This window comes from Cebus imitator, unplaced genomic scaffold (genome assembly GCF_001604975.1).
Source record: "Cebus imitator isolate Cc_AM_T3 unplaced genomic scaffold, Cebus_imitator-1.0 Scaffold129, whole genome shotgun sequence".
Classification (NCBI taxonomy): domain Eukaryota; kingdom Metazoa; phylum Chordata; class Mammalia; order Primates; family Cebidae; genus Cebus; species Cebus imitator.
The window spans coordinates 5,990,535-6,016,079 of record NW_016107444.1 but is presented as its reverse complement, the minus strand read 5'-3'; the positions used below and the strand labels follow the sequence as shown (position 1 = coordinate 6,016,079).

At 42.7% G+C, this 25,545-nt stretch overlaps 1 protein-coding gene and 1 pseudogene across 2 annotated transcripts in view; both read right to left on the bottom strand.

Annotated features, from left to right (window-relative positions):
• Positions 1-25,545, bottom strand: part of PCYT1A (phosphate cytidylyltransferase 1, choline, alpha) — a 48,178-nt gene that overhangs the window by 7,996 nt on the left and 14,637 nt on the right. For both annotated transcript variants that reach the window (XM_017540991.2, XM_017540990.2), the window contains exons 2-5: positions 18,408-18,534; positions 7,703-7,802; positions 876-992; positions 41-192 (exon numbers count right to left, since the gene is read on the bottom strand). In XM_017540991.2, the coding sequence (XP_017396480.1) occupies positions 41-192; positions 876-992; positions 7,703-7,802; positions 18,408-18,524 (486 nt within the window). In that variant the 5' untranslated portion in view covers positions 18,525-18,534. The remainder of the gene's footprint in view (positions 1-40; positions 193-875; positions 993-7,702; positions 7,803-18,407; positions 18,535-25,545) is intronic.
• Positions 9,900-10,031, bottom strand: LOC119473039 (annotated as a pseudogene).

Here is a 25,545-nt window from a genome sequence, read left to right as displayed (position 1 = left end):
GTCCTGGAACAAGGAAGGGGACATGTGCCCGGTTTCTTACCCGGTGTTCTGCCAGGAACTCAGGTGTGAGGGTCCAGGGCGCATTCCTCACTACCTCATCCACATAGCGGCAGTGCTGTACTGCATCGTAGCGCTCATTCTCATTCATCACCGTGAAGCCCTTGAAGTTGTGCGTTAGCTCATCACTGCAAACTGAGTTCACCACACCAGAAAGCCGTGAGTCAGAATCCTCTTTGCTTAACCACTCCCGTCTTCTCCCACTTCTTAGGATTGCAACTATCTTCCCCAACTGGAGAAAAGTCTTCTCAAGGTAGTTCAACTTGGGCAACAATGTCTGTCCTAACGCAGCGTATACTTTCAGGAGCAACACTCACTAAGTAGTATGTTCATACTTTGGATAAGAAACAGTGCAACAGGGGACCAAGATCTTTGACTCTGAAATAAACCTGCTGTGCATGTCTGTGTCAATTAAGTTCTTAAACATGTTTTCCTGTTTTATTAACACTGGACTGGACCACATAACATTTCCTTGGCAGGCTTTTGTAATCCAGTTGATTCAAAATGATAAACTGAAATCTAAAGGAAATGTTTTTAAGTAGACAACAGAAGTCACTGTTGCTCCTGTGACTGCAGAAACTCCACTAAAAACAGTGAGATAAATGTCAGATGTCACAGTCAATGAGCTTGAAGCTCCTCTCTCCAGGTTTAGGTTGCTATTACCTCACATACGTCACGTGTTTGAGAGAGGCTGTACTACATCCTTCATTTAAAAATGAAAACAAGAGCCATGTACTCAGGTTGTAAAGACAGAAGAGAAAGAAAGGCTACTATCATCTTTTCTGCACAGCACCCGAAGTCATCAGATGTTTTCTTACCTCCCACGATGAGGTATGTATTAGGGAAAAGGTTCTTTGCTTGCATCAGAGCTCGGGCATGACCAGAGTGAAATAAGTCAAATATTCCATCGGCATAAACTCTCACGGGCCGCTCACCTAATACAAATGAAAGAATTTATCACAAAAATACATTTCTTTTTGAGACTGAACCTTGCTCTGTCGCCCAGGCTGGAGTGCAGTGGTGCGATCTCCAGTGCAACCTCCACTTCCCGGGTTCACGTGGTTTTCCTGACTCAGCCTCCCGAGTGGCTGGGACTCCAGACACATGTCATAACACCTGACTAATTTTTGTGTCTTTAGTAGAGACAGGGTTTTGCCTCATTGGCCAGCCTGGTCTCGAATTCCTGGCCTCAAGTGATCCGCCCACCTCAGCCTCCCAAAGTGCTGGGATTGCAGGTGTGAGCCACCGCACCCAGCCACAAAAATACATTTATTCAATATCTTGTACTTGGCAGATGGAAATGGCACTGTGTGACTGTTCCGTGACTGCACACTCCTTTAAGGTGTTCTCTGGGTATTCACCCTGATTTTGGGGGTAGGTGGGATTATGAAAAACAACATCACAGACTTCCTTGACTATAAGTAAAGACCTTTTCATTTTTTTCTGGGACTGGGTCTCACTCTGTCATCCAGGCTAGAGTGCCATGGTGCAATCATAGCTCACTGCAGCCTCGACCTCCTGGCCTTAAGTGATCCTCCCATCTCAGCCTCCCAAGTAGATGGGATTACAGGTGCACACCACCATGCCCAGCTAATTTTTTAATTTTTTGTGGAGACAATGTTGCCAGGCTGGTCTTGAACTCCTAGACTCAAGCAGTCCCGTCTCGGCTTCCCAAAATGCTGGGATTACAGGTGTGAGCCACCATGCCCAGCCTATAAAGGTATTTTTGACATCATCATCTCCACTAACTGTCTTTGTTAGCCTGGTTGTACCAAACTTCTCAGGCACAAAAAACAACAGAGAACTGACTGTCAACTTAGAAGCAAGGAAATTATTTCCTGGGGTACAAGACTAATTCCAAAGCCAAATAAACATTAAAAATGAAACCAGCATAATGGTTCATCAAAGTTTAAATAATAAATCTAAGGTGTCCATGTAACTTATTTCCTTTATGTGAGTAAAGGAAGAGCTATTTTACTGCAGCACCAGAAAGTAACAGTAGGAGCATCTGCGTCATTTTGGGAAAGATGGGCCAAAGTGCCATCAGATGTGCTACACTGAGGCTGAGGATCAGGCACATCTCCTTCCTGTCTTAAGGGCACAAATCAAAGGAAGGAAGTTGTTCTCAGGAGGTTTATGAATGTTTGTTTTCAAAAAGCTTTATTCATAAACAAGTAGATTTTAAACCAAGAAATTATACATTGCTGAAAGGAATATCAGCGACTTTCCAAAAGGGTAATTAGGTAGTATCTATCAAAAGACAAACAACAAATGCCTATATCTTTGGCCTAGCTATTCCAATTCTGGGAACTACCTCATAGTAAATATAGACGTTATTCATCGCGGTGCTGTTTATAATAGCAACAGTTAGGAAACAGCCTAAATTTCAATGGAAGATTGAATATAGCAATAATACACCCACAACAAGGTGGGAGGATATATAAATGATTTACTTAGATATTCATGGAAATTGGTAATATTGGTTGCCTGTTACAGGGACACCAGGTGGCTGTGAGACAGATCTTGAGAGGAAGACATTTTACTTTATGCCCTCTTTGTACTTTATGGATATTAAACTGTGGGAATGTATTGATTTCCTTTGATTTGATTTTTTGAGACAAGGTCTGGCTCTGTCACCCAGGCTAGAGTGCAGTGATGTGGTCTCAGCTCACTGTAACCTCTAACTCCCAGGCTAAAATGATCCTCCCACCTCAGCCTCCCAAGTAGCTGGGGTTACAGATACACAACACCATGCCCAGCTAATTTTTGTTTTTTGTAGAGATGGGATATCACATGTTGCCCAGGCTAATTGTTTTGTTTTCTTTTGTTTTAATGAGACGGAGTCTGGCTCTGTCACCCAGGCTGGAGGACAGTGTTGTGATCTAGGCTCCCTGCAACCTGTTTGCCGGGTTCAAGTGATTCTCCTGCCTCAGCCTCCTGAGTCGCTGGGATTACAGGTGAAAGCCACCATGCCGGGATGATTTTTGTATTTTTAGTAGAGACAGGGTTTCACCATGTTGGCCAGGCTAGTCTCAAAACTCCTGACCTGAAGCAATCCACCTGCCTTGGCCTCCCAAAGTGCTGGGATCACGGGTGTGAGCCATCACACCCAGCCTAGGCTGGTTGTACTGATTTTAAAATACAGCAAATAAAAATTTTTAATTATACCACCAATCCAATGGAAAACTAATAATTAATTGAATGGATTTAAGAGTCAGAAAGGTCATAGCTCAAGCTTGCCAACCAGCTTTCTTCCTCTGTAGCCTTAGCTTCCTTCTGCCTCAGTATTCACCTCTATGAGACAAAGCAGGCTGGGTGTGGTAGCTCACACCTGTAATCCCAGCACTTGGAAGACCAGGGCAGGAGGATTGCTTGAGCCCAGGAGTTTGAGACCAGCCTGGGCAACACAGTGAAACCTATCTCTATTAAAAATTATTTTTTACTGCCAGCATGTGTCAACGAAAAAAAAAAGAAGAAAAATAATTATTTAAAAAATAATTTTTACAAAAACAAAGTAAAATAAAACAAAATCTGAGCATATAATCCCTCTTCCATATCCCAGAAATCACTGCATTGGCTCTGTGCCTATTAAAAAATAAAAAATTTTAAAAACTTTGGGGCCAGGTGTGATGGCTCATGCCTATAATCCCAGCGCTGTGCGAGGCCAAGGCAGGCAGATCACCTGAGGTCAGCAGTTCAAGGCCTGCCTGGCTAACATGGTGAAACCCCGTCTCTACTAAAAATACAAAAATTAGATGGATGTGGTGGTGGGCGTCATTAATAATCCTAGCTACTTGGGAGGCTGAAGTGGGAGAATTACTTCAACTTGGGAGGCAGAGGTTGCAGTGAGCCAAGATCAAGGCACTGCGCTCCAGCCTGGGCGACAGAGCAAGACTCTGCCTCAAAAAAAAAAAAAACAAAAACACACGCACACAAATTTTAAAGTATCCCAGAAGTCATGTCCATGAAGTAACTAACACACTTCCGTTTTTCCTAACAAGTCCAGAGGGGCTACAAGTCTCACACTATCTGATCCTAAAACACAAGGACAGAATATAAAAAGTAAGACTATTTTGTTGTTTGTTAGCTACTAGGCAGCACACAGCCGGGAAATTATGCTCAAGAAACACATTGCCTGGACGGTGGCAGCAGCACAGAACGCTGCTGATCAGGTGGCTGCCACAGCACAGCTACTCACCCCGTGTTAAGCCGAGGAGATCACTGAACCTTTTCATGAGTCCCAGATGTGCCTCTTGCTCTCTCCAGTGCTGCCCCAGCTTACTTATCTCAACTGGCCACTATTCCACCCCAAGTCGTTGGCAAACCCAGACTGACATATTAACCAAATGGCCAGCAGGGGCCGCTGTTAAACTAGTCTGGGAAGAAAGCTAGCATTAACCATTCTTACCAAGCGGCTGCTGGCCAGGATAACCACACCCCTGATTTATATTTGTTGTTTCCACACACGTATGTGCCGAGACAACAAATGTATATTATAGTATGTATAACATTTATATAAATCATATACTTTTAATATAACTTTTAATGTTCATATCATTATATAATATATATTATACATCTTATAATATATCCTTTGTATATTATACATATTATATATGTGCTTGTGTGTGTGTATATAAATATAAATATATATATATATATATATATTTTTTTTTTTATATAAATATATATATATATATATATATATATATATATATATATATATATATATATATTTTTTTTTTTTTTTTTTTTTTTTTAAAGACAGGGTCTCTGTCACCCAGGCTGGAGTGCAGTGGTGCAATCATGGCTCACTGTACTCTAGATCTCCTGGGCTCAAGCGATCCTCTCACCTCAGCCTCCTGAGTAACTGGGACTATAGATGCACACCACCACAACTGGCTAATTTTTTAAATTTTTTGTAGAGACGGGATCTCACTGTATTGCCCAGGCTGGTCTTGAATTCCTGGCCTTGAGTAATCCTTTTGCCTTGGTCTCCCAAAGTGCCAGGATTATAGGCAGGAGCCACAACACTCAACCTCTGTATATTCTTAACAGCAACTCCCTTTCATGCTCAAAACTGTCCTGATTTGGATGATAAATTATATGGTTTATATGGATTATGAATTATATGCTGTACCACTGGTGACTAAGTAACCATATGTCCTCCCTTAGGCAGAAGAAACCTGGGTTTCAATTAATGATCTCTTTTGATATATTTATTCTCCCAAATACCTACCACCGAAACATTCTGTCTCTAACAGATTTCCATTGCCCTTCACATTCTCCCTTTTTCTTACTTTCTCTAAGTTAAACATACTGCTGATTTTTTTTTTCATCCTCCAAGACATTCCCAGAGCTGACCTTCTTATCTCTCCAATCATATTTGTTTTTCTCTGAGTAGAGAATCTTCTCCTAGACTATACAACCTTCCTAGTGAAAACATGGGGAGCAGGAGGGAGATGTTTAAAATTCACTACAGCACGTGCACATTCTTTATTGGTTTATTCCTTGTCCTGCACTGGCATGAATGCAGTTAGCTACTTGGTGATTTAACATAAAACAGTCAGACAAAATGAGATATGAGAGAAAAACCAGAGTTCAAATGAAGCTGGCAAATTTATAGGCTAGTTTGTGGCTGTTTGTTCCACCAAAAATACAATTATTTTGCTGAAGGCCTTCTATTCTAGTGCTTACAGTAAGTGGCAGCATTCCAGGTTGAAGCTTTAGGTACAATTCTATCCTGCTAATGATCTCTTTTACTGTAGGCTGGGTACAGTGGCTCACTGCTGGAGTCCCAGCTACTTGGGAGACTGAGATTTGAAAACTGCTTGAACCCAGGAGGCGAAGGTTGCAGTGAGCTGAGATCACGCCACTGCACTCCAGCCTGGGCGACAGAGCAAGACTCTGTCTCAAAAAACAAAACAAAACAAAGCTTGAAAGCAGTACATATATTTTCAACTTTTACGTACCACAAATGGCATGTGGACAAATTAGCAACAAACTGGGTGATGCAACCAAACTGATCAGATCTAAATGAATAACTGATTCTAAATGTGTGTCATTAGGGAGTACATAAAAAGTTCTTGCTCCCAACAAACTCTACTATCACACCTGAATGTGAACCTAAACTATCTTTTGGCATTTTGAAGTTAGACCTGCCCACCTTACACTCTGATCCATATGGTCTCTGGTTTTCCTTGTCATTTTACCCTGTCCCAGGAGCCTACCTATTACCCAAATAAGGGAAGCCAAACTCAAAAACCATAAATGAATCAGAGGGTTGCAATCAACATGAACTATATCTAAACATTTCTGCAAAAGGGACGGATTCTCTGGGATTAGCCTCTTTTTTGTTTAGGACCCAAAAACCACAATACATATGCCCAAAATAAGGCCAAGGGGTAGGTGTTAAAATTCCTGATATGACACTTGTATCACTTGTTTGTTTTTTGTTTGTTTTGAGACAGGGTCTCACTCTGTCACCCAGGCTGGAGTGCAGTGGCATGATCTTGGCTCACTGCAATCTCTGCCTCCTGGGTTCAAGCAATTCTCTGCCTTGGCCTCCCGAGTAGCTTGGACTATAGGCGTGCGCTGCCAAGCCCAGATAAGTTTTGTATTTTTAGTAAAGACAGGGTTTCACCATGTTAACCAGGCTGGTCTCGAACTCTTGACCTCAAGTGATCCACCCACCTCGGCCTCCCAGAATGCTGGGATTACAGGCGTGAGCCACCGCTCCTGGCCCACTTCTATTTGTACTTCACTGTTCTTCAGTTACGACAGAGAGCAAACCTACCAACACAATTAAGAAGTAACCGCAAATATACTGTGTATGCTGCAAATATATACATTTACGGCTCTTATTCCCTGGCGTTTGAGTCTTAGTTCAGCCCTACATTTACAGGATAGAGAGAATACTTATTATAGTAATCAGAAACAGTGAAAAAGGATTGGGAAAATTGGAGAATTTACAGAGAAAAAAGAACATTTGTCTATAGGACTTTGTATTCATAACAAATGCTCTTGGAAGTTTCTTTTTATAGTGAGCTCTAAAACCAATTGTTCCACATAAGAAAAGCATCTTGAATATATATTAATAATTTATGTGGTCAAATACTGCTAATTAATGATGTAAATTAAGCACACAAATAAAGAGAAAGGACTTTGAAAATAATAAAGTATTTTTTAAAACTTGGAAAATTATAATATCAGGAAAAATAAAGTGATGAGCATCTCCCAACTTGGGATATTTTTGTCCTCTGTCAATCAGCAGGACCACAGAAAACTGACAGAAAGTAGAAAGATTGTGGGGGAAATTCTGAAGGCTATGAAAAATGTGACAGCCTGAACTATTATTCAGACCTTTACAGAAATAGACAAGAACCAGCTCAGACGAATATACTGTCTTATGGTTTCTGTTCTACTATATCTCATAGCTGCAATAACAGCCCAGGAAACTGGGAAAGTTTATGGAGTGGAGTTACCCTCCTAAATAGAGCATCAAGGCCGATGGGAAGAACCCCTTCCTCCATTAGCCTTTACAAGTAATCGGAGGGAAGTATTTAGAGACTAGGTGTGTATTTGATCAATACAATGGAATGCTAAAAACAATAATCAACAGCAAATTAAGTAGGTATTTACTTACAAGGAGTTCCTCTACTGGCTTCTTCCATAGTTACCCTGACATAGGGCTTACTAAAGTCAACTTCAATTTCATCAGAAAAAGGAGCTGGTTGCCGCAAGCCCTTAAGAAAAGGAAAGTGAATGAAAAGAAAGTTCAATTCAATGGCATACATGGAAATACTAAAAAAATGGCAGCTTTAAAGAAAAATCAGTTATTCGATATGATGTGACTAAAATTTTTCCTAAAACATTGTAACATAAAAAAGAAGGGAACAAAAGGTATTCCAAACCGACAAATGAAAGTTGTAATCTTTTACAAAATGGGCAAATCGGGGCATAAAAAATAAATGTCTTGCAGGTGATTTCAGGTTAAGATGGAGCCATCTGTCTGGGAAACCAAGCACAGTCCCAACTAACTGGGTCAGGAATGATGGCTCCTCTGCAGCATGGCAAAACAGCCAGCCCTGTATCATGTGACAAACTGCCAAGATGCATATGCATTTTCTTTGTTTTCTTTTCTTTTCTTTTTTTTTTGAGACAGAGTCTCACTCTGTCACCCAGGCTGAAGTGCAGTGGCATGATCTCGGCTCACTGCAAGCTCCACCTTCCGGGTTCAAGCGATTCTCCTGCCTTAGCCTCCTGAGTAGTTGGGATTATAGGTGCCCGCCACCACACCCAGCTAACTTTTGTATTTTTAGTAGAGACTGGGTTTTGCCATGTTGGCCAGGCTGGTCTCAAACTCCTAACCTCAAGAGATCCACCTGCCTTAGCCTTCCAACGTGCTGGGATTATAGGTGTGAGCCACCGCGCCTGGCCCCTAAGTGCATTTTCACACCACTTCAACCAGGAACCCCCTTCGCTGTCAGGGGGTCTGTGTGACCACGGGGTGCAGCAGAGCCAGGTGTTCGGCTCCCTGCACCGGCAGGGGGCAGGAACGGTAGTGGAGGACCAGCTCAGGCATGCTGGGGAAGGGCCCGCTGTGTTGGCCCAGCACCACCTGGTTCTCTCGGGTCCGTGAGAACTTCAGATGCAGGAACCCCTGGCTAGAGCAGGTGCTTTATTAAGTGTAATTATTGCTGTGTAGTGCTTTACACTGTAAATATGTTCTAATGCTCGTAACAGCCCTGTAAGGCAAGAAGTACTGTAACTGGTATCTTCAGTTTAAGGATGAGAGGAACGAGGCAGGGCACAGTGGCTCATGCCTGTACTCCCAGAACTTTGGGAGGCCAAGGCAGGCAGATGACCTGAGGTCAGGAATTCCAAGACCAGCCTGGCCAACATGGTGAAACCCTGTCTCTACTAAAAATACAAAATTAACCGAGCATGGTGGCATACCTGTAATTCCAGCTACTTGAGGGGCTGAGGCATGAGAATCACTGGAACCCAGGAGGCAGAGGTTGCAATGAGCCGAGATCGCACCATTGCACTCCAGCCTGGGCCACAGAGCAAGACTCAGTCTCAAAAAAAAAAAAAAAAAAAAGAATGAGAGAAACAACGAGATTCAGAGAAGTTATGTAAACTGCATGCAGTTACTCAGAGGCCAAGTTGAAATCATTATGCAGACATGTTGATCTCTCTATTATAGATGGCTTCACTTAAGAGTTTTTATTATTCCTAAATATTTTATTTACTTGATGCTATTGTAAACAGAATTGTTTTCTTAATTTTATTTTTGGATTGTTCCTTGATACTATGTAACAGTGCAGTTGATCTGTATTTGTGTTTGTGTAACTGAGCTTTTCTGTATATTGATCTTATGTCCTATGTCTTTGCTGAAGTTAACTATTACTTCTAGTACCAGTTGTTGTTTTGTCAATTCCCTGGCATTTCCTACATACAGCATCATGTTGTCTGTGAATGAAGATAGTTTTGCTTATTCTTTTCCAATCTGGGTTTTTGTTTTTGTTTTTTTTTGAGAGTCTGGCTCTGTTGCCCAGTCTGGACTGCACTGGCGCCATTTTGGCTCACTGCAACCTCGACCTCCCCGATTCAAGTGATCCTCCCATCTCAGCCTCCCAGGTAGCTGGGACTACAGACATGCACTACCTGACACCCACGTACTTTTTTATTCTGGCTGAGACAAGGTCTCACCATGTGCCTAGGCAGGTCTCAAACTCCTGGCCTCATGCAATCCTTCCACCTTGGCCTCCAAAAGTGCTGAGTTTATAGGTGTGAGCCACCATACCCAGCTAATTTTTCGTATTATTTTTTTAATTCAGTCTCCATAGAGACTGTCAAAAAAATTGCTAATGCTGACTATATTGCAAGTCATCACAGAGGGGTATTGGGAAAAGTTTTCAAGTAGTAATAATCATGCCTCAGATAAACCTCAGTGGCTACTGTGCAAAACTTTTTTTAAAATTACTGCTACTGTGCAAAGCTTTTTTTTTTTTTTTTTTTTTTTTTTTTTGACAGAGTCTGGCCCTGTCGCCCAGGCTGGAGTGCAATGGTGCAATCTTGGCTCACTGCAATCTCTGCCTCCTGGGTTCAAGCAATTCTACTGCCTCAGCCTCCTGAGAAGCTGGGATTACAGGTGCATACCACCATGCCCAGCTAATTTTTTGTATCTTTAATAGAGACGGGGTTTCACCTTGTTGGCCAGGCTGGTCTCGAACTCTGGACCTTGTGATCAGCCCACCTTGGCCTCTCAAAGTGCTGGGATTATAGGCGTGAGCCTCTGCGCCCAGCCTGCAAAGCTGTTTTTTAAAAATTATTATTAATTTTTTAGAGATAGGGTTTTGCCATGTTGCCCAGGCTGGGCTCGAACTCCTGGACTCATGCGATCCACCCAGCTCAACCTCCCAAAGTGCTGGGATTACAGGTGTGAACCACTGCACCTGGCCTGGGATTTTTAACTATTGTTTGTTTCTTTTTTTCTTTTTTTTTTTTTTTGAGACGGAGTTTCGCTCTTGTTACCCAGGCTGGAGTGCAATGGCACGATCTCGGCTCACCGCAGCCTCCGCCTCCTGGGTTCAGGCAATTCTCCTGCCTCAGCCTCCTGAGTAGCTGGGATTACAGGCGTGCGCCTGTTAGAAATAACCCAAATGTCCATCAATGAATGGATAAACAAAATGGAATGTCCATATGATGGAATATTATTCACCTATAAAAAGGAATAAAGTACTAACAGATGCTACCACTTGGATGATCTTGAAAATACTATGCTAAACAAAGGAAGTCAGACACAAAAGGCCACATATTGTATGATTTCATTTACATTAGATGTGCAGACTAGGCAAATCCATAGAGACAGGAAGTAGATCCGTGGTTGCCAGGGGGTAGCTGGAGGGGCAATAGGGAGTGACTGCTAATGAATACAGGGGACTTCTTTTTGTGATGATGAAATGTTCTGCAATTAGATAGTTGTGATGGTTGTACAGCAGGATGAATATACGATAAACTACTGACTTGTATACCTTAAAATGGTTAAAATAATGAATTTTCTCCAAATTTAAAAAGATATATTAAGTATCTTTCACAACTGTTTCTTCAGTCTTTTTCACATACTTTGTATGTTTCCAGGTAGAAGACAAATCCAGCTGTCCTTCCTGGCTGGGGTTTATGCTGAATCAGTTTCTCCCAAGCGTAGGGAGTAAAACCTAACGTTGTGCAACTATAACAAAGCAGCAAAATCTTTTTTTTTTTTTTTGAGATGGAGTCTTGCTCTGTCGCCAGGGGTTTCACCATGTCGGCCAGCATGGTCTCGACCTCCTGACCTCATGATCTGCCTGCCTTGGCCTCCCAAAGTGCTGAGACTACAGATGTGAGCCACTACGCCCAGCCCAAAGACTTTGTTTCCAGAGTTGTCTTCAGTTAGAAAAGTCAGTATTTTTAAAAACACCGTGTAATTCTCAAAGAACAGTGTCTCTAGAAGTGGAGGTTCATAAAAGTAGAGCTGAGTATTTCTATGTTCTCCTAAAACACATCTCCTTCATTTTAACCTCAAGGGAGTCCCTACAGTATTGCTTTCAAGTCTTACGACTATCTGGTAGTGCGGTATAAATGGAAGTGTGTGGGGTTAGGACTTGAAAAATTTAGATCTAAATCCCAACTCCATCATTTCACAGCAGTGAAATCACAGCAAGTTTCTAAAGCTTTCATTTCATCTTCTATAAAACAGAAGACAATAATACCTGCCCTACAAGTTTACCATGAGGATTAAACAAAACAGCATCCACAGAGTAATTAACACAATGTTTACAAAAGTCGGCACTCAACAAATTCAGCTCATTGTCATAAGCTCGTTTCCTCTTTATTCTATAGAATGCAGATTTCAGCATGCTAACAAAATTAACCTTTATTAATCTAAGAGGTTGGCTTCTAAAATGCTAAACTTTCAAAATGTATGCAGCTAAAAATTATAATAATGGCCATCAACCATCCCCAAATTATGAATTCTCTCTGAATGCAATATTGCTTCCATAACAACTTTTTTCAGACTATATTCACACACATTATCTCACTATTCTTCAAAATTTCAGTGAAAAGTGAGAGATTCTAGCATCCATACTAACAGGGAAATGGAGATAATTCAAATAAGATGAGACTAGAACTTGATATTGTCTTCCCAAAGTACACGTTTTACTAAAAAGTTTCTGAATGCCACAGAAAAACATTTATTTCCCTTTTACCCAAACATTCTGTATTAATGATAACAGGTCCTTCCGTGAGCCCAGCTGTTTCTATTTTTTTAAGAGACAAGATCTCACTTTGTCATCCATGCTGAAATGCAGTGGTGCGATCATACCTCACTGTAACCTTGAACTCCTGGGCTCAAGAGATCTCCCTGCCTCAGCCTCCTGAGTAGCTAGGACCACAGGTGCACACCACTATACCCAGCTAATTTTTCAATTTTTTTTTGTAGGGACAGTATCTCACTATAATACATTCCCCAGGCTGGTCTTAAATTCCTGGCCTCAAGGGATCCTTCCACATCCCAAAGTGCTTGGATTATAGGCATGAGCCACTGTGCTTGGCCCAATTATTTCAATAATGCCACGGGAAAGGCTACAGAGTCAGGAGGAATACCATGTGGCGTGAGAAAGAAGGGACAGGGAACAGAGCTGAAAGATTCCACCTCTTGGGCATCTGTTTTTAGAATAGAAAAACAATAATTCTCCCTGACTCCTACTGCCATTTCAGTGGTAAACAATGAGCTCACCTGACAGTTGCTACTTGGATGTCTGATAGGCCTTCTAATTGAACTTGTACTAAGTTACACTCTTCTGTCTTCTTCTCAACCTACTCTTCCTCCTGGTATTTCTTATCCCATATACATAATCTACCTAAGACTGAAACCTAGGAGTCTTTCTTAACATATTTTGTCCTCCATATCTCAGTAATCTCTAAGAATTGTCTATTTTACATCTTTCTTTTTTAATTATAATTTTAATTTAAAATAGAGACGGGGTCTCCCTATGTTGCCCAGGCTGGTCTCAAACTCCTGGGCTCAAGGGATCCTCCCACCTTGGCCTCCCAAAGTGCTGGGATTACAGGCATGAAGCCACCAAGCCTGGCCAATTTTACCTCTTAAAAATGTTTAAGGTTTGTTTTGTACTCTCTGTATCTAACATCATAGTTTAAGCCCTATTTCATAAATCTGAACTTGTACTCTATCTCTTGTTCATTTACTGAATTCCTTGAATCCTTCAAAGTTCAGCTCAAAAACAATCCTTTTGATGAGGCTTTTCCCAAAGCACTGGACACACATCTTGGTCAAAGTCAGTCTCTTGCTTCTTAAGACTCATCTAGGTGAAATGAGATTGTGAGGCCTCTACTTAGCCGTAAGTAGAACTGTGGCCATCCTGACCCACCAATCCAGGTATCTAATACTTGGAGATCCTTCCTATTCCTTTTTTCTCGAGAGATTGACTTTGTAACTTCCTCTAACTGCCTTCTTTTTGGCACTTTTCATACTGTATCTTAATTTCATACTCTATCTTAATTATTTGTTGCTGTTTCTTACCCCTTTTTGTCTGTGAGTTTCCCAAGAGCAAGGTCATCTTTTCATCCTTGCATCTCCAATGCACAGCAATATATTTTGGTTCTCAATATATTTTGGTTCAAATGAGATTGTGAGGCCTACTTAGCCATAAGCAGAACTATGGCCAATTTTCCCCACAGTTTAGGTACTCCATGACTCATTCATACATATGATATTCTTTGTAAATTATTTTATTTTATTTTTACTTTTTATTGAGAAGGGATATTACTATGTTGGCCAGGTTATCTTGAACTCCTGGCCTCAAGCAATCCTCCCGCCTCCCAAAGTGCTACGATTACAGGCGTGGGCCATTCGTGCCTAGCCAGAGACAATATTAAGATATACTAAATGTCTAATGTTTTGTAAATACTTTTGTGATCCTTTTGATTGAACCTTTTGAAACATCTGTATTAATAAATTCTTTATACCTATAGACAAAATAGTCATAAAGTTTTTCCTTCTTAACTCTTTTGTCTCTTTTCTATCCATTTCATCCTGACCCACCAACCCAGGTATCTAATACTTGGTGATCCTTCCTATTCCTTTCTTTACTTGCAAGGAAAGTGTTTTTCTAAAGCTAACGAGCTCCGCCAGGTGTGGTGGCTCATGCCTGCCATCTCAGCACTCGGGGAGGCAGAAGTTGGCGGATAGCTTGAGCCCCGGAGTTTACGACCTGCCTGGGCAACATAGCAAGTTGCCCCATTCTTTTTTTTTGAAATGGAGTCTCACTGTGTCGCCCAGGCTGGAGTTGTAGTGGTGTGATCCCAGCTCACTGCAAACTCTGCCTCCCAGGTTCAAGCGATTCTCCTGCCTCAGCCTCCCGAGTAGCTGGGACTAGAGGTGCATGCCACCATGCCCGGCTAATTTTTGTATTTTTAGTAGAGACAGGGTTTTGTCATATTGGCCAGGCTGGTCTTGAACTCCTGACCTCAGGTGATCCGCCCAACTCGGCCTCCCAAAGTGCTGGGATTACAGGCGTGAGCCACCATGCCCGGCCTGCAAGTCCTCATTTTAAAAAAATAAATAAATAAAATAAAAAACAAAAAAGTTAATGAGCTCTAAGCTATAGAACTCTATGCTCACATCTCATAAAAGGAAGGTCTTGTTTATCTTTACGCCCTTACCACCTACTGCTGTACTAGCACAGTGTAAATATGCAATAAAATCTTTTTTACTCAACCCAAATGTCAACTGGAGAATTAATAACTAAAAAGTAGCATGTGATATATGATGGAATGCTATTTGCCAATTAAAAGAAAATGAAGTACTGGTCAGACGTGGGGGCTCACACCTGTAATCCCAGCACTTTGGGAGGCTGAGGTGGGCAGATCACCTGAGGTCAGAAGTTTGAGACCAGCCTGGCCGACGTGGTAAAACCCCATCTCTACTAAAAATACAAAAATCAGCCAGGCGTGGTGGTGCATGCCTGTAGTCCCAGTTACTTAGGAGGCTAAGGCAGGAGAATCACTTGAACCTGGGAGGCCAAGATCATGCCACTGCACTCCAGCCTGGACAACAGAGCAAGACTTTGTCTCAAAAAAAAAAAAAAAGTACTTACACATGTTGCAATATGAATGAGTCTTGAAAACGTGCTCAGTGAAAGAAGCCAGCCCCAGAAGACCACATACTGTCTGATGTGATGTAATGGACATTTTATATAATGTCCAGAACAGGCAAATCAACAGAGACAGAAAGCAGATTAGTGGTTTCCGGAGGCTGGAGAGACTTGGGGGAAACGGGGAGTGACTGCTAATGAGTCCAGGGCTTCTTTCTGGGGTGATAAAAATATCACAGGCCAGGCATGGTGGCTCACGCCTGTAATCCCACACCTTGGCAGGCTAAGACAGAAGAATCGCTTGATCCAGGAGATTGGGACCAGCCTGGGTAACATAGTGAGACCCCATCCCTACAAAAAAAATGTTTTTAATTAGCAAGGCATGGTGATGCACACCTATAGTCCCAGCTACTTGGGAGGCTGAGGTGGGAGGATGGCTTGGGCTCAGAAAGCTGAGGCTGCAGTGAGCTATGATCACACCACTGCACTCCAACCTGGGGGACAGAGCAAGACCCTGTCTCAAAAAAAAATATTTAAAAATTCTAAAATTGGTCAAGGTGATGGTTGTACAACTCTGTGAATATACTAAAAATCACCGAATCATATACTGTAAATGATATGCCAGTTATATCTCAATAAGCTGTTAAAAAAAGAAAAAATCTTGCTTGTTTTTGTTTTAGAGTTCAAAGGAGATTCAGAGATAGAAAGTACAGTTGTATAGCGAGATGACAGACAAGTTTATTAGCAGACACTCCTCCTCACCAAGGGTGGTCCCGGCTGCTGGGCGGATCTTTGGCCATTCGTCCATGCTAAATAGCTGTGTGTTCCAGAGAGGAATGTGGAATAGGCAGCAAGTCACTCAACTGATTTCACATGAATATATGAAGCAAAGTAATTTAAAGCATTAGGACTCCTCAGAAGAATAGAAAGAAAAGACTCTGCAGAGTCTAAAGACCAAGAAATTTAAGTTTTATCAGAGCTCATTCCACTAAAAAGACTGGCTTCCTTTACTCTATTCCTAGCTACAGTGATTTGGTTATAACTTGTTCCTACTCCAAGTGATGTTGCTGAATTGGTACACACCACCATCTCTCCAATCTGAATTCTCTAGGAAATATTCAGAGATTAACAATGCCCAGTTTTGTTGACTGCTGAGTCACTTTCTGAGCTTATTTGCGAGCCCCAAAAGACCACATACAGTATGCAGAATAATGGCCTTCTACAGATGTCCACATCCATCCGCTGGAACCTGTGACTGTTTTACCATACACAGCAAAAGAGACTCTGCATGCCAGGCACAGTGGTTCACACCTGGTAATCCTAGCACTTTGGGAGGCCAAGGCAGGAAGATTGCTTGAGCTCTGGAGTTCAAGACCAGCCTGGGCAACATAGCAAGACCCTGACTCTAAAAATAAAAATAGTAAGCCAGGCATGGTGGTGGGCACCTGTAATCCCAGCCACTTAGAAGTCTGAGGCAGGAGAATCACTTGAACCCAAGAGGCAGAGGTTGCAGTGAATGGGGATCACGCCACTGCACTCCAGCCTGGGGGACAGAACGAGACTCTGTCTCAAAAATACAAATAAAAATAAAAATAGTAGAGGCTTTGCAGATAGAATTAAATAAAGGATTGCAAGACAGGAAGATTATTCTGGTTTATCTGGGTATGCCTAACATAATCACAAGAGTCCTTATAAGTGAAAAGGGGAAGTGGGAGATTCACAATCAGAGAAGGAGCTATGGCAGAGGCAAAGGTCAGAGTGATGTAATCACTGGCTGATGTAATCCACGCATTAAGCAATGTGGGAAGCCTCTAGAAGCTGGAAAAAGCAGGAAGATGGATTTTCCCCCGGACTCTCCAGCTCTGCCAACACCCCGATTTTAGCCCTCTGAGACCCATTTCAGATTTCTGATATCTAGAACTTTAAGATAATTCATTTGTATTTAAGTCACTACATTTATGGTAATTTGTTATAAATGCAACAGGAAATGAATACACTTGCCCTTATTATCAGTATCAGCCCTGCAGGCACATGTCTATTTGTGGGGTATTATTTGCTATTATTGCCCAAGACAGAGCACTCATTTGGAGTAACTATTAATTGTTTCAGAATAGACTTTTCCTTTTGGGCTGGGAAGCTCCAGAACTAGCCAGTGGAAACTGCAGTTTGATCAATGGCTAACGGTCAATACAGGTAAAGAAACATGCAATTCTGTCACTGGGGTTTTGAAACACAGATTTCATAATAATACTGTTTAACAACAGTAACTTCAGTTGTGTTGTGTGTAAGTGTTCTCTGCCACGTTTTTATTATGCAGAGTTTTAGGAAGGGTAGCAAGCTGAGACAGGATAGGCAGTGTGGAATGGGGTCTTTCATCTAAGGTTTGGTAATAATTAGGAAATACAAAGATAATTTTCCAGAGGTAAGGGAGCATAAATAAGGTAGGCGTAAATGGAAAAAGGTTCTCATCTAAGATACAACTAATGATGAAGTAGAGGAGTGATACAGGGAGAAAAAACAGTCGAAAAGAAAAAACACTAGACACCATGAAATGATATGAACACTGAATCACTGCCTAGAGCCCCAATTTTTCTATTTCATTAGTTTTATTTATTTACTTATTTTTTATTTTTCTTTTTATTTTTGAGACAGGGTCTGTCTCTGTTGTCCAGGCTGGAGTGCAATGGCATGATCTTGGCTCACTGCATCTTCCACCTCCCGAGTTCAAGCAATTCTCCCGCCTCAGCTTCCCCAGTAGCTGGGATTACAGGCACCTGCCACCACATCCAGTTAATTTTGTATTTTTAGTAGAGATGGGGTTTCACCATGTTGGCCAGGCTGGTCTTGAACTCCTGACCTCAGGTGATCCGCCCACCTCAGCCTCTCAAAGTGCTGAGATTACAGGTGTGGGCTACCATACCTGTCCATATTTCAGTAGTTTTAATTTGATCTTGAGCCTAATACACATGCAACTTCCATATTTTCCTAAGACTTCTTTTTCTAAATCCAACATAAAGCTTCTACAACTGAGTTGAGTCATAATCTAGTAAAAAGGCATAAGATTTCCAGTGACAGTGAAAATACACTTATTATTCATTCTTTTCATTATTTAAGAAGACTTGTAACACTGATGTCGTCAGTGTCTCTCCCCCTGCCAGGTGAAGTGTTCAACAATGAAACTCTACTTACAACTGCACAGCGCTGCACTTTGGAAGGAATCCCGTCTTCCTCTGCTGCCCCATTGGGTCCGGGCGCCTCTTTTCTCCTCTTCCTGGCATTGACTTTGGGTGAACACTGCGCATCCATCTTCTTTTAACTGGTCGTGGAAAGTGAGCAGAAATTTTTTCCTCATTGGGGTGGAAAAAAAGTTTGTCACCAGTATTTCAGAGATGTTAACATTGATACACTCAGCAAAATATCAATTCTATAGCATGTACTTCACCAAGATGAGCCAATGGCATCTAGCAAAAACCATGAAGCTTCACAAAACACAGGCTGTCGTGGAAATGCTGCGATGCCCCTCTGAGGAGCAATGGCCACAAGGAATTGCCTGAAGTTGGAAGTCATTCCCGCTCACAATGCAGCCTGCAAACTAACTGCTAATTTTAAATCCTGATTGCATGCAAAAGACTGGAATAATTTGGCTGAGACAGATAGCTATATAGACTTTCCCAGTACCCTCCATATCATCAGAATGACAGGTGTAAGGCAATGTGAAGGCATGATTGGTGCAAGTAGAAAAAAGAGCTTTTTGTAAAGGGAGGGGGCTCTCACCAAGTCCTGGCTTAAAAAAACATGGATTTTTTTTTTAACTCTAATCTTTTTTTTTAAGACAGTGTTTCACTCTGTTGTACAGGCTGGAGCGTAGCAGTATGATCTTGGCTCACTGCAGCTTCAACCTCTTTAGCTCAAGTGATCCTCTTGCCCCAGCCTCCCAAATAGCTGGGACTACAGGCACATGCCACCACACCTAGCTATAGGCCTCACTATGTTACCCAGGGTGGTCTTGAACTCCTGGCCTCACGTGGTCCTCCTGTCTCAAACTGCCAAAGACCTGGAATTACAGGCATGAGCAATAGTACCCAGTTGATTTCTTAACTCTGAATGCTCTACAGATTTTAGTGGCCACTCCACCAGGGTTAGTTCTATGAACATTGTGAGTAGCGTAATGGTTTTTATTTACTTTTTAAATTTTTTTTAAGGGATTGGGTCTTTCTATGTTGTCTAGGCCAGAGTGCAGTGGCTACTCACAGTCGTAATCATAGCACACTGTAGCCTCAAACTCCTGAACTTAAGCAATCCTCCCACCTGAGCCTCCAGAGTAGCTAGGATCAGCATAATGCATTTTTTAAATGTCCTTCCCTTTCTTTCCATTTTATTTATTTATTTATTTATTTATTTATTTATTTATTTATTTATTTATTTTTGAGAAAGAGTCTCACTCAGGCTAGAGTGCAGTGACATGATCTTGGTTCACTAGAACCTCTACCTCCCGAGCTCAAGCAATTCTCCTGCCTCAGCCTCTGAGTAGCTGAGATTGCCACCACTCACAGCTAATTTTTGTATTTTTAGTACAGATGGGATTTCATCCTGTTGGCCAGGCTGGTCTTGAACTCCTGACCTCAGGTGATCCACCCCCCTTGACCTCCCGAAGTGCTGGAATTACAGATGTGAACCATTGCAACTGGCCCTCCCCCTTCTTTTCTCAGTACTCATTTCCCTTTCCTCTTTCGGGATCTTGGCACCTCAAGCTTCTTCACAGTTTCCAGCTGTTAAAACCCCTCCAGGATTCTCCTTCCCCCAAAGGAAAACTTACTCATTATTGTTTCACTTAGCAGAGAGTTTCTGGCAGCTAGCTATTACAGCAAAGTTCTGAATATTCTATGTTTCATGTTTTTATCACAGAATACTTGGAGTGTCGCTTCACCAGCCAGAAACCTCTGTGGCCAGCGGAGCCTTTGCCTGAGTTTTGCTTGGGCCTGCCAGGCTCCTTCCGTCCACTTGGTCTGGTAGGCTGTGCTCAGCTCGTGTTACCGGCACAGATTCCATACATGCCGAGGGCGAAGCAGGTGCAGAGCAGCAAGGGGTGCGTGAGCAAGTGAGCACAGGGTCTGGCCACTGCGCATAGCCAGGCACTCCAGCTGCAAGGGGGTGGGCAGCTCCAGGCGCCAGCTCCCTGAGAGGCTATGGCTAGACCAGGTATACCAGATGCAGCTTCCACTGCAGTACTGGGGAACATGGTGGTGCCCAGAAGCTTGGAGATGCCAGGAACCATGGAGCTCCAAAGAGGGTGTCACAGTCCTAGCTCAGGGAGCTCCTAGGTCTGGGCTTCCCAAAGGACTGCAGCTCTTCTCTCTCTCCTTCTTTCTTCTCTCCTTCTCTTGCTCACAACATGGCAAGTGGGTGGGGGAGGGGGAGGGAGAGTGGGGGGCATGCTTCAGCTCTGTTTGTGTTACAGCTCCTTCAGTCCCACCATTTGGCAGATTCTGAGTTCTTGTCTCATGTCCAGGAAGAATGAGGTACACACACAACTGGAGTTGAGCAATGTGAAGCGGTACTTTATCGAGCAATACAATAGCTCTCAAGAGACCCAAAGTGGGTAGCTCCTTTCCACAGGAGGTCGGCCCAGCATGTGTGCAGCCCTCAGCAGAGAGGAGACCCAGAGTGGACAGCTCTTATCTACAGGTAGGTTGGCCTGTCAAGTCCAACTGAGTCCAGGGTTTTTACGGGCTACAGAGGGGAGGAAGTGCATGCTGATTGGTCCATGGGTGGCCATGGGCAGACTGCAAAAAGCACCATAAGCTCGCACTCCAGTCCACAGAACTGGCAGCCTGGGCCCCAGACTTCAGGCCATTCCTGGCTTGAAGGTGGGGCTTCGAGAGTGACCCACCCATTTCTGCCTAGGAGCCTGTCTGGCTCCTGCTGCCATCAACCTGCCATCCATGGTGCCCAGGCTATTTGTGCCAAGGGGCGCCTGCAGGCCTGTGTGGAGTTGCCCTCAGCCCCCGCCTTGGCCTCCCTCCTGTGCTCCTGGACACCCAAAATCCAGAGGGAAACAGGCAGCAGTGGGCTGGCGTGTCAGTGCTGCCCTTAACATGCACGCACCCAGCCAGGACATGACAGTGCCCAGGCTTGGCTTCAACCTTGCTCCAAAATCAGAGTAGGCACCAGGACCATGGAGAGGCCAGGCGGTGGGAGCAGGCACTTCCAAGTCTGCAGGGGCAGGGAAGGTTCCTGGGCCCCCAAAAGCACAGGGATGCCTGGGTATGCAGCCATGGCCACTCCCACCCTGCCAACTCAGAAGGGGGCAGGGCTTCCACTTATTCCCAGCTCCCATGGGTTCTATGGAGCGCCTGCAGCCCAGGCCATGCCTCCCCCACTGCAGCCAGCGTCATGGCAGCAGCCAGTCCAGACAGGCCGTCACTGCCATCATTTAGATGTTGACTTTTCAACCCCCTGCAGGGATATTTGCATTTTTCGAGTAATATAGTTTTTTTTGTTGTTTTTTGGTTTTTTTTTTTTGAGATGGAGTTGCACTCTTGTTACCCAGGCTGGAGTGCAATGGCATGATCTCAGCTCACCACAACCTCCGCCTCCTGGGTTCAAGCAATTCTCCTGCCTCAGCCTCCCAAGTAGCTGGGACTATAGGTGCGGGCCACCATGCCCAGCTAATTTTTGTATTTTTAGTAGAGACGGGGTTTCACCACGTTGACCAGCATGGTCTCAATCTCTTGACCTCGTGATCCACCCGCCTCGGCCTCCCAAAGTGCTGGGATTACAGGCGTGAGCCACTGTGCTCGGCCGAGTAATACAATTTGTATGAATTAATTACTTTCTTGATACTGATGAAATTTTAGGAATCAGCTAGAAATTGGGAATTAGGGGAACCTCTGTGATCAACTGTCATCTCTGTTTAAGATACAGTTCAGAGAAAAATCTTCAGAACAGAGGTGGAAAACAAAGGCTAGACAGAATGAGAACAGTCTACTCTGCCCTACTGCCTCTACTAAGCCTGAGTGAGATGTTCATCTAAACAACTGCAATGATGCCTTACTTTTTTTCCTCCGGGTAAATTCCAAACGGCAACATGACAAGATCTACAAGAAACCTGGCCTCCTTCTTAGAGGCTGAAGGTGACACCTCATGAGTCATGGCTACGTATTAGGCCAACATGAAAAAATGTCAGAGTCCAAAGTGAAAGATAAGCACCACCCAGAAACTTCCTTTTGTCACAAATGCAAATTAAAATGGAAGAAGGGTGCTATACATTTAACACTAAGTTCTTCCAGAGATGATGATCAAAGCTTGTCTTCATTATTGTTATTAATTATTCTTTCATAATATTCAGAGGTCAATACTCTCAATGGTCTGAGTGGACTACTAAAAATGTCTAATCCATCCAATTAATGACAGTTCTTAATTTATACGGTCCTCTTCTGTAAGTATAATCAGCAATTTGGTGTCAGGCAAGTCAATAATATTAGGCAGTCAAAAATGTGAGTACTCACTGTTTATAAAGTACTGTATCATAATTTTTAAGTATCATAAATTTTAAGTACAAACTGAACCTGGAGGACATTATGCTAAGTGAAATAAGCCAGGCACAAAAACACACACTAATGACCTCACTTGTTTGTGGAATCTAAAAGGTTGGAACTCACAGAAGTAGACTGTAGAATGGTGGTTATAAGAGGTGGACAGAGGAGGGTGGAGAGCAGAAGGGGAGATGTTGAGTACAAAAGTTTAGTTTTGAAAGGAGGAATAGGCTTTAGTAGTCTATTGCACAGAATGGTGACTACAATAAATAATAATGTATTTAACATTTCAAAATTGCTAAAAGAGTAGATTTCAAATGTTTTCACCACAAAAAAATTAGTATACAAGGTAAGGAATTTATTAATTAGCTTGATTTAATCATTCCACAATGTAAACATATATAAGGAATTTATTAATTAGCTTGATTTAATCATTCCACAATGTAAACATATATCGAAGAATCACATTGTATCCCATAAATATATACAATTGTTATTTATAAATTAAAAAATTAAAGGCCATGTGCAGTGGCTCATGCCTGTGAATCCCAGCACTTTGGGAGGCTGAGGTTGGCAGATCACCTCAGGTCAGGAGTTTGAGACCAGCCTGGCCAACGTAGTGAAACCCCACCTCTACTAAAAATACAAAAAGTAGCTGGATACGGTAGTGCATTCCTGTAATCCCAGCTACTGAGGAGGCTGAGGTGGGAGAATCGCTTGAACCTGGGAGGCAGAGCCGAGATCACACCACTGCACTCTAGCCTGGGCGACACAGAGAGACTCCATCTCAAAAAATAAAAAAAATTTAAAAATTAAGTGCAAACTACTTTCTCAAGAAGGCTTCAATTAAGGCATGGAAAGCACACACAGAGCTCCACCTCAAAAATGTTTTATGACATTGGAATCCAAGATGTTAAAAAAAAATGTATGATAGAAAATGCTCTTCAGGATTCTACAACCATGGGGTGAAAGTTTGCTGAGGAATAGGGTATCTGCAGTTTGCAAAGTATCACCCCACAGATTACTCATTAATTACAAAGGAGGAGTTGGGTGTGGTGGCTCATGTCTGTAATCCCAGCACTTTCGGAGGCCGAGGCAGGTGGATCACTTGAGGCCAGGAGTTCAAGACCAGCCTGGCCAACATGGAGAAACCGCATCTCTAATAAAAATACAAAACTTAGCCAGGTGTGGTGGCAGGCACCTGGTAATCCCAGCTACTTGGGAGGCTGAGGCAAGAGAATTGCTTGAACCCGGGAGGCAGAGGTTGCAGTGAGCCGAGGTGGTGCCACTGCACTCCAGCCTGGGCGACAGAGCCAGACTCCGTCTCAAAATAAATAAATAAGTAGATAGATAAATATAAAAATTACTAAGGGAACAGAGTGCCTTGATAGTAGAAAAATCTCTTAGCAAAATCACCAATAATGCTTCCCAATGTGAGACACTGAGGACACAACATATTCTGCCAAAAAAATAATAACTTGCACTGAGTTGTGAAGAAACAAGTAGACAAACCACAATTAAAGGATATTCTACAAGCTTATATTCATTAAAAACTATCGATCATGAAAAAAACAAATAAAAGGCTAAGAGACTGTTCCAAGATTAAAAGAGACTAAAGAGATGGCAATGAAATGTAATGCCTGCCGGGCACAGTGGCTCACCAGGCATGGTGGTTCATGCCTGTAATCCCAGCACTTTGGGGGGCCAAGGTGGGTGGATCACCTGAGGTCAGGAGTTTGAGACCAACAAATGGTGAAACCCCAGCTCTACTAAAAATACAAAAAATTAACTGGGTATGGTGGTGCGTGCCTGTAATGCCAGCTACTTGGGAGGCTGAGCTAGGAGAATCGCTGGAACCCGGGAGGCACAGGTTGCAGTAAGCTGAGATCATGCCACTGCACTCCAGCCTGGGCGACAGAACAAAAGACAAAAGAAAAGAAAAGAAGAAAAGAAAAGGAGAGGAGAGAAAAGAAAAGAGAGAGAGAGAAAGAAAGGAAGAAAGAAAGAAAGAGGGAGAGAGAGAGGGAGACAAAGGAAAGAAAGGAAGAGAGAAAGGAAAAGAAAGGAAAGAAAAAGAAGGAAGGGAAAGGGGCAGGGAGGGGAGGCAGGGACACAGGGAGGGAGGGAGGAAGGAATTGTTATAAAGGATGGTTATTAGGACATCAGCAAAATTTGAAGATGGGTTGTATATCAGATAATATGCATTGGCTGGGCCCTGTGGCTCATGCCTACAATCCCAGCACTTTGGGAGGCCGAGGTGGGTGGATCACTTGAGGCCAGGAGTCTCTACTAAAAGTACAAAAACTGGCCAGGCATGGTGGTGGGTGCCTGCTATCCCAGCTACTGGGGAGGCTGCAGCAGGAGAATCACTTCAACCTAGGAGGTGGAGGTGCAGTGAGCTGAGATCACGCCACTGTACTCCAGCCTAGGCCACAGAGTGAGACTCCATCTCAAAAAAAGAAAATAATAATATGCATCAATGCTAAATTTCCAGAATTACACTGTGTTAATAAAAGACTGTCCTTGTTTTTTAGGAGATATATGCTGAAGTGTCTATGGATGAAGGATTATGATCTCTGTGGCTTATCCTTAGCAAAAAAAAAAAAGAAGGGAATTCCTGGAATTATACCTGAACCATTGTAGAACAGGTCCTCTTCTCTCAACATCTTCATTGTAGTTAATATATTTTTATGACAAATGGACAAGGAAGAACATAACTATGTATTTCAAAACTGAAAGGCAGTCATAGTTGTCATTAGTATTTCTTTTTCTTTGTTTTTTTTTTTTTTTTT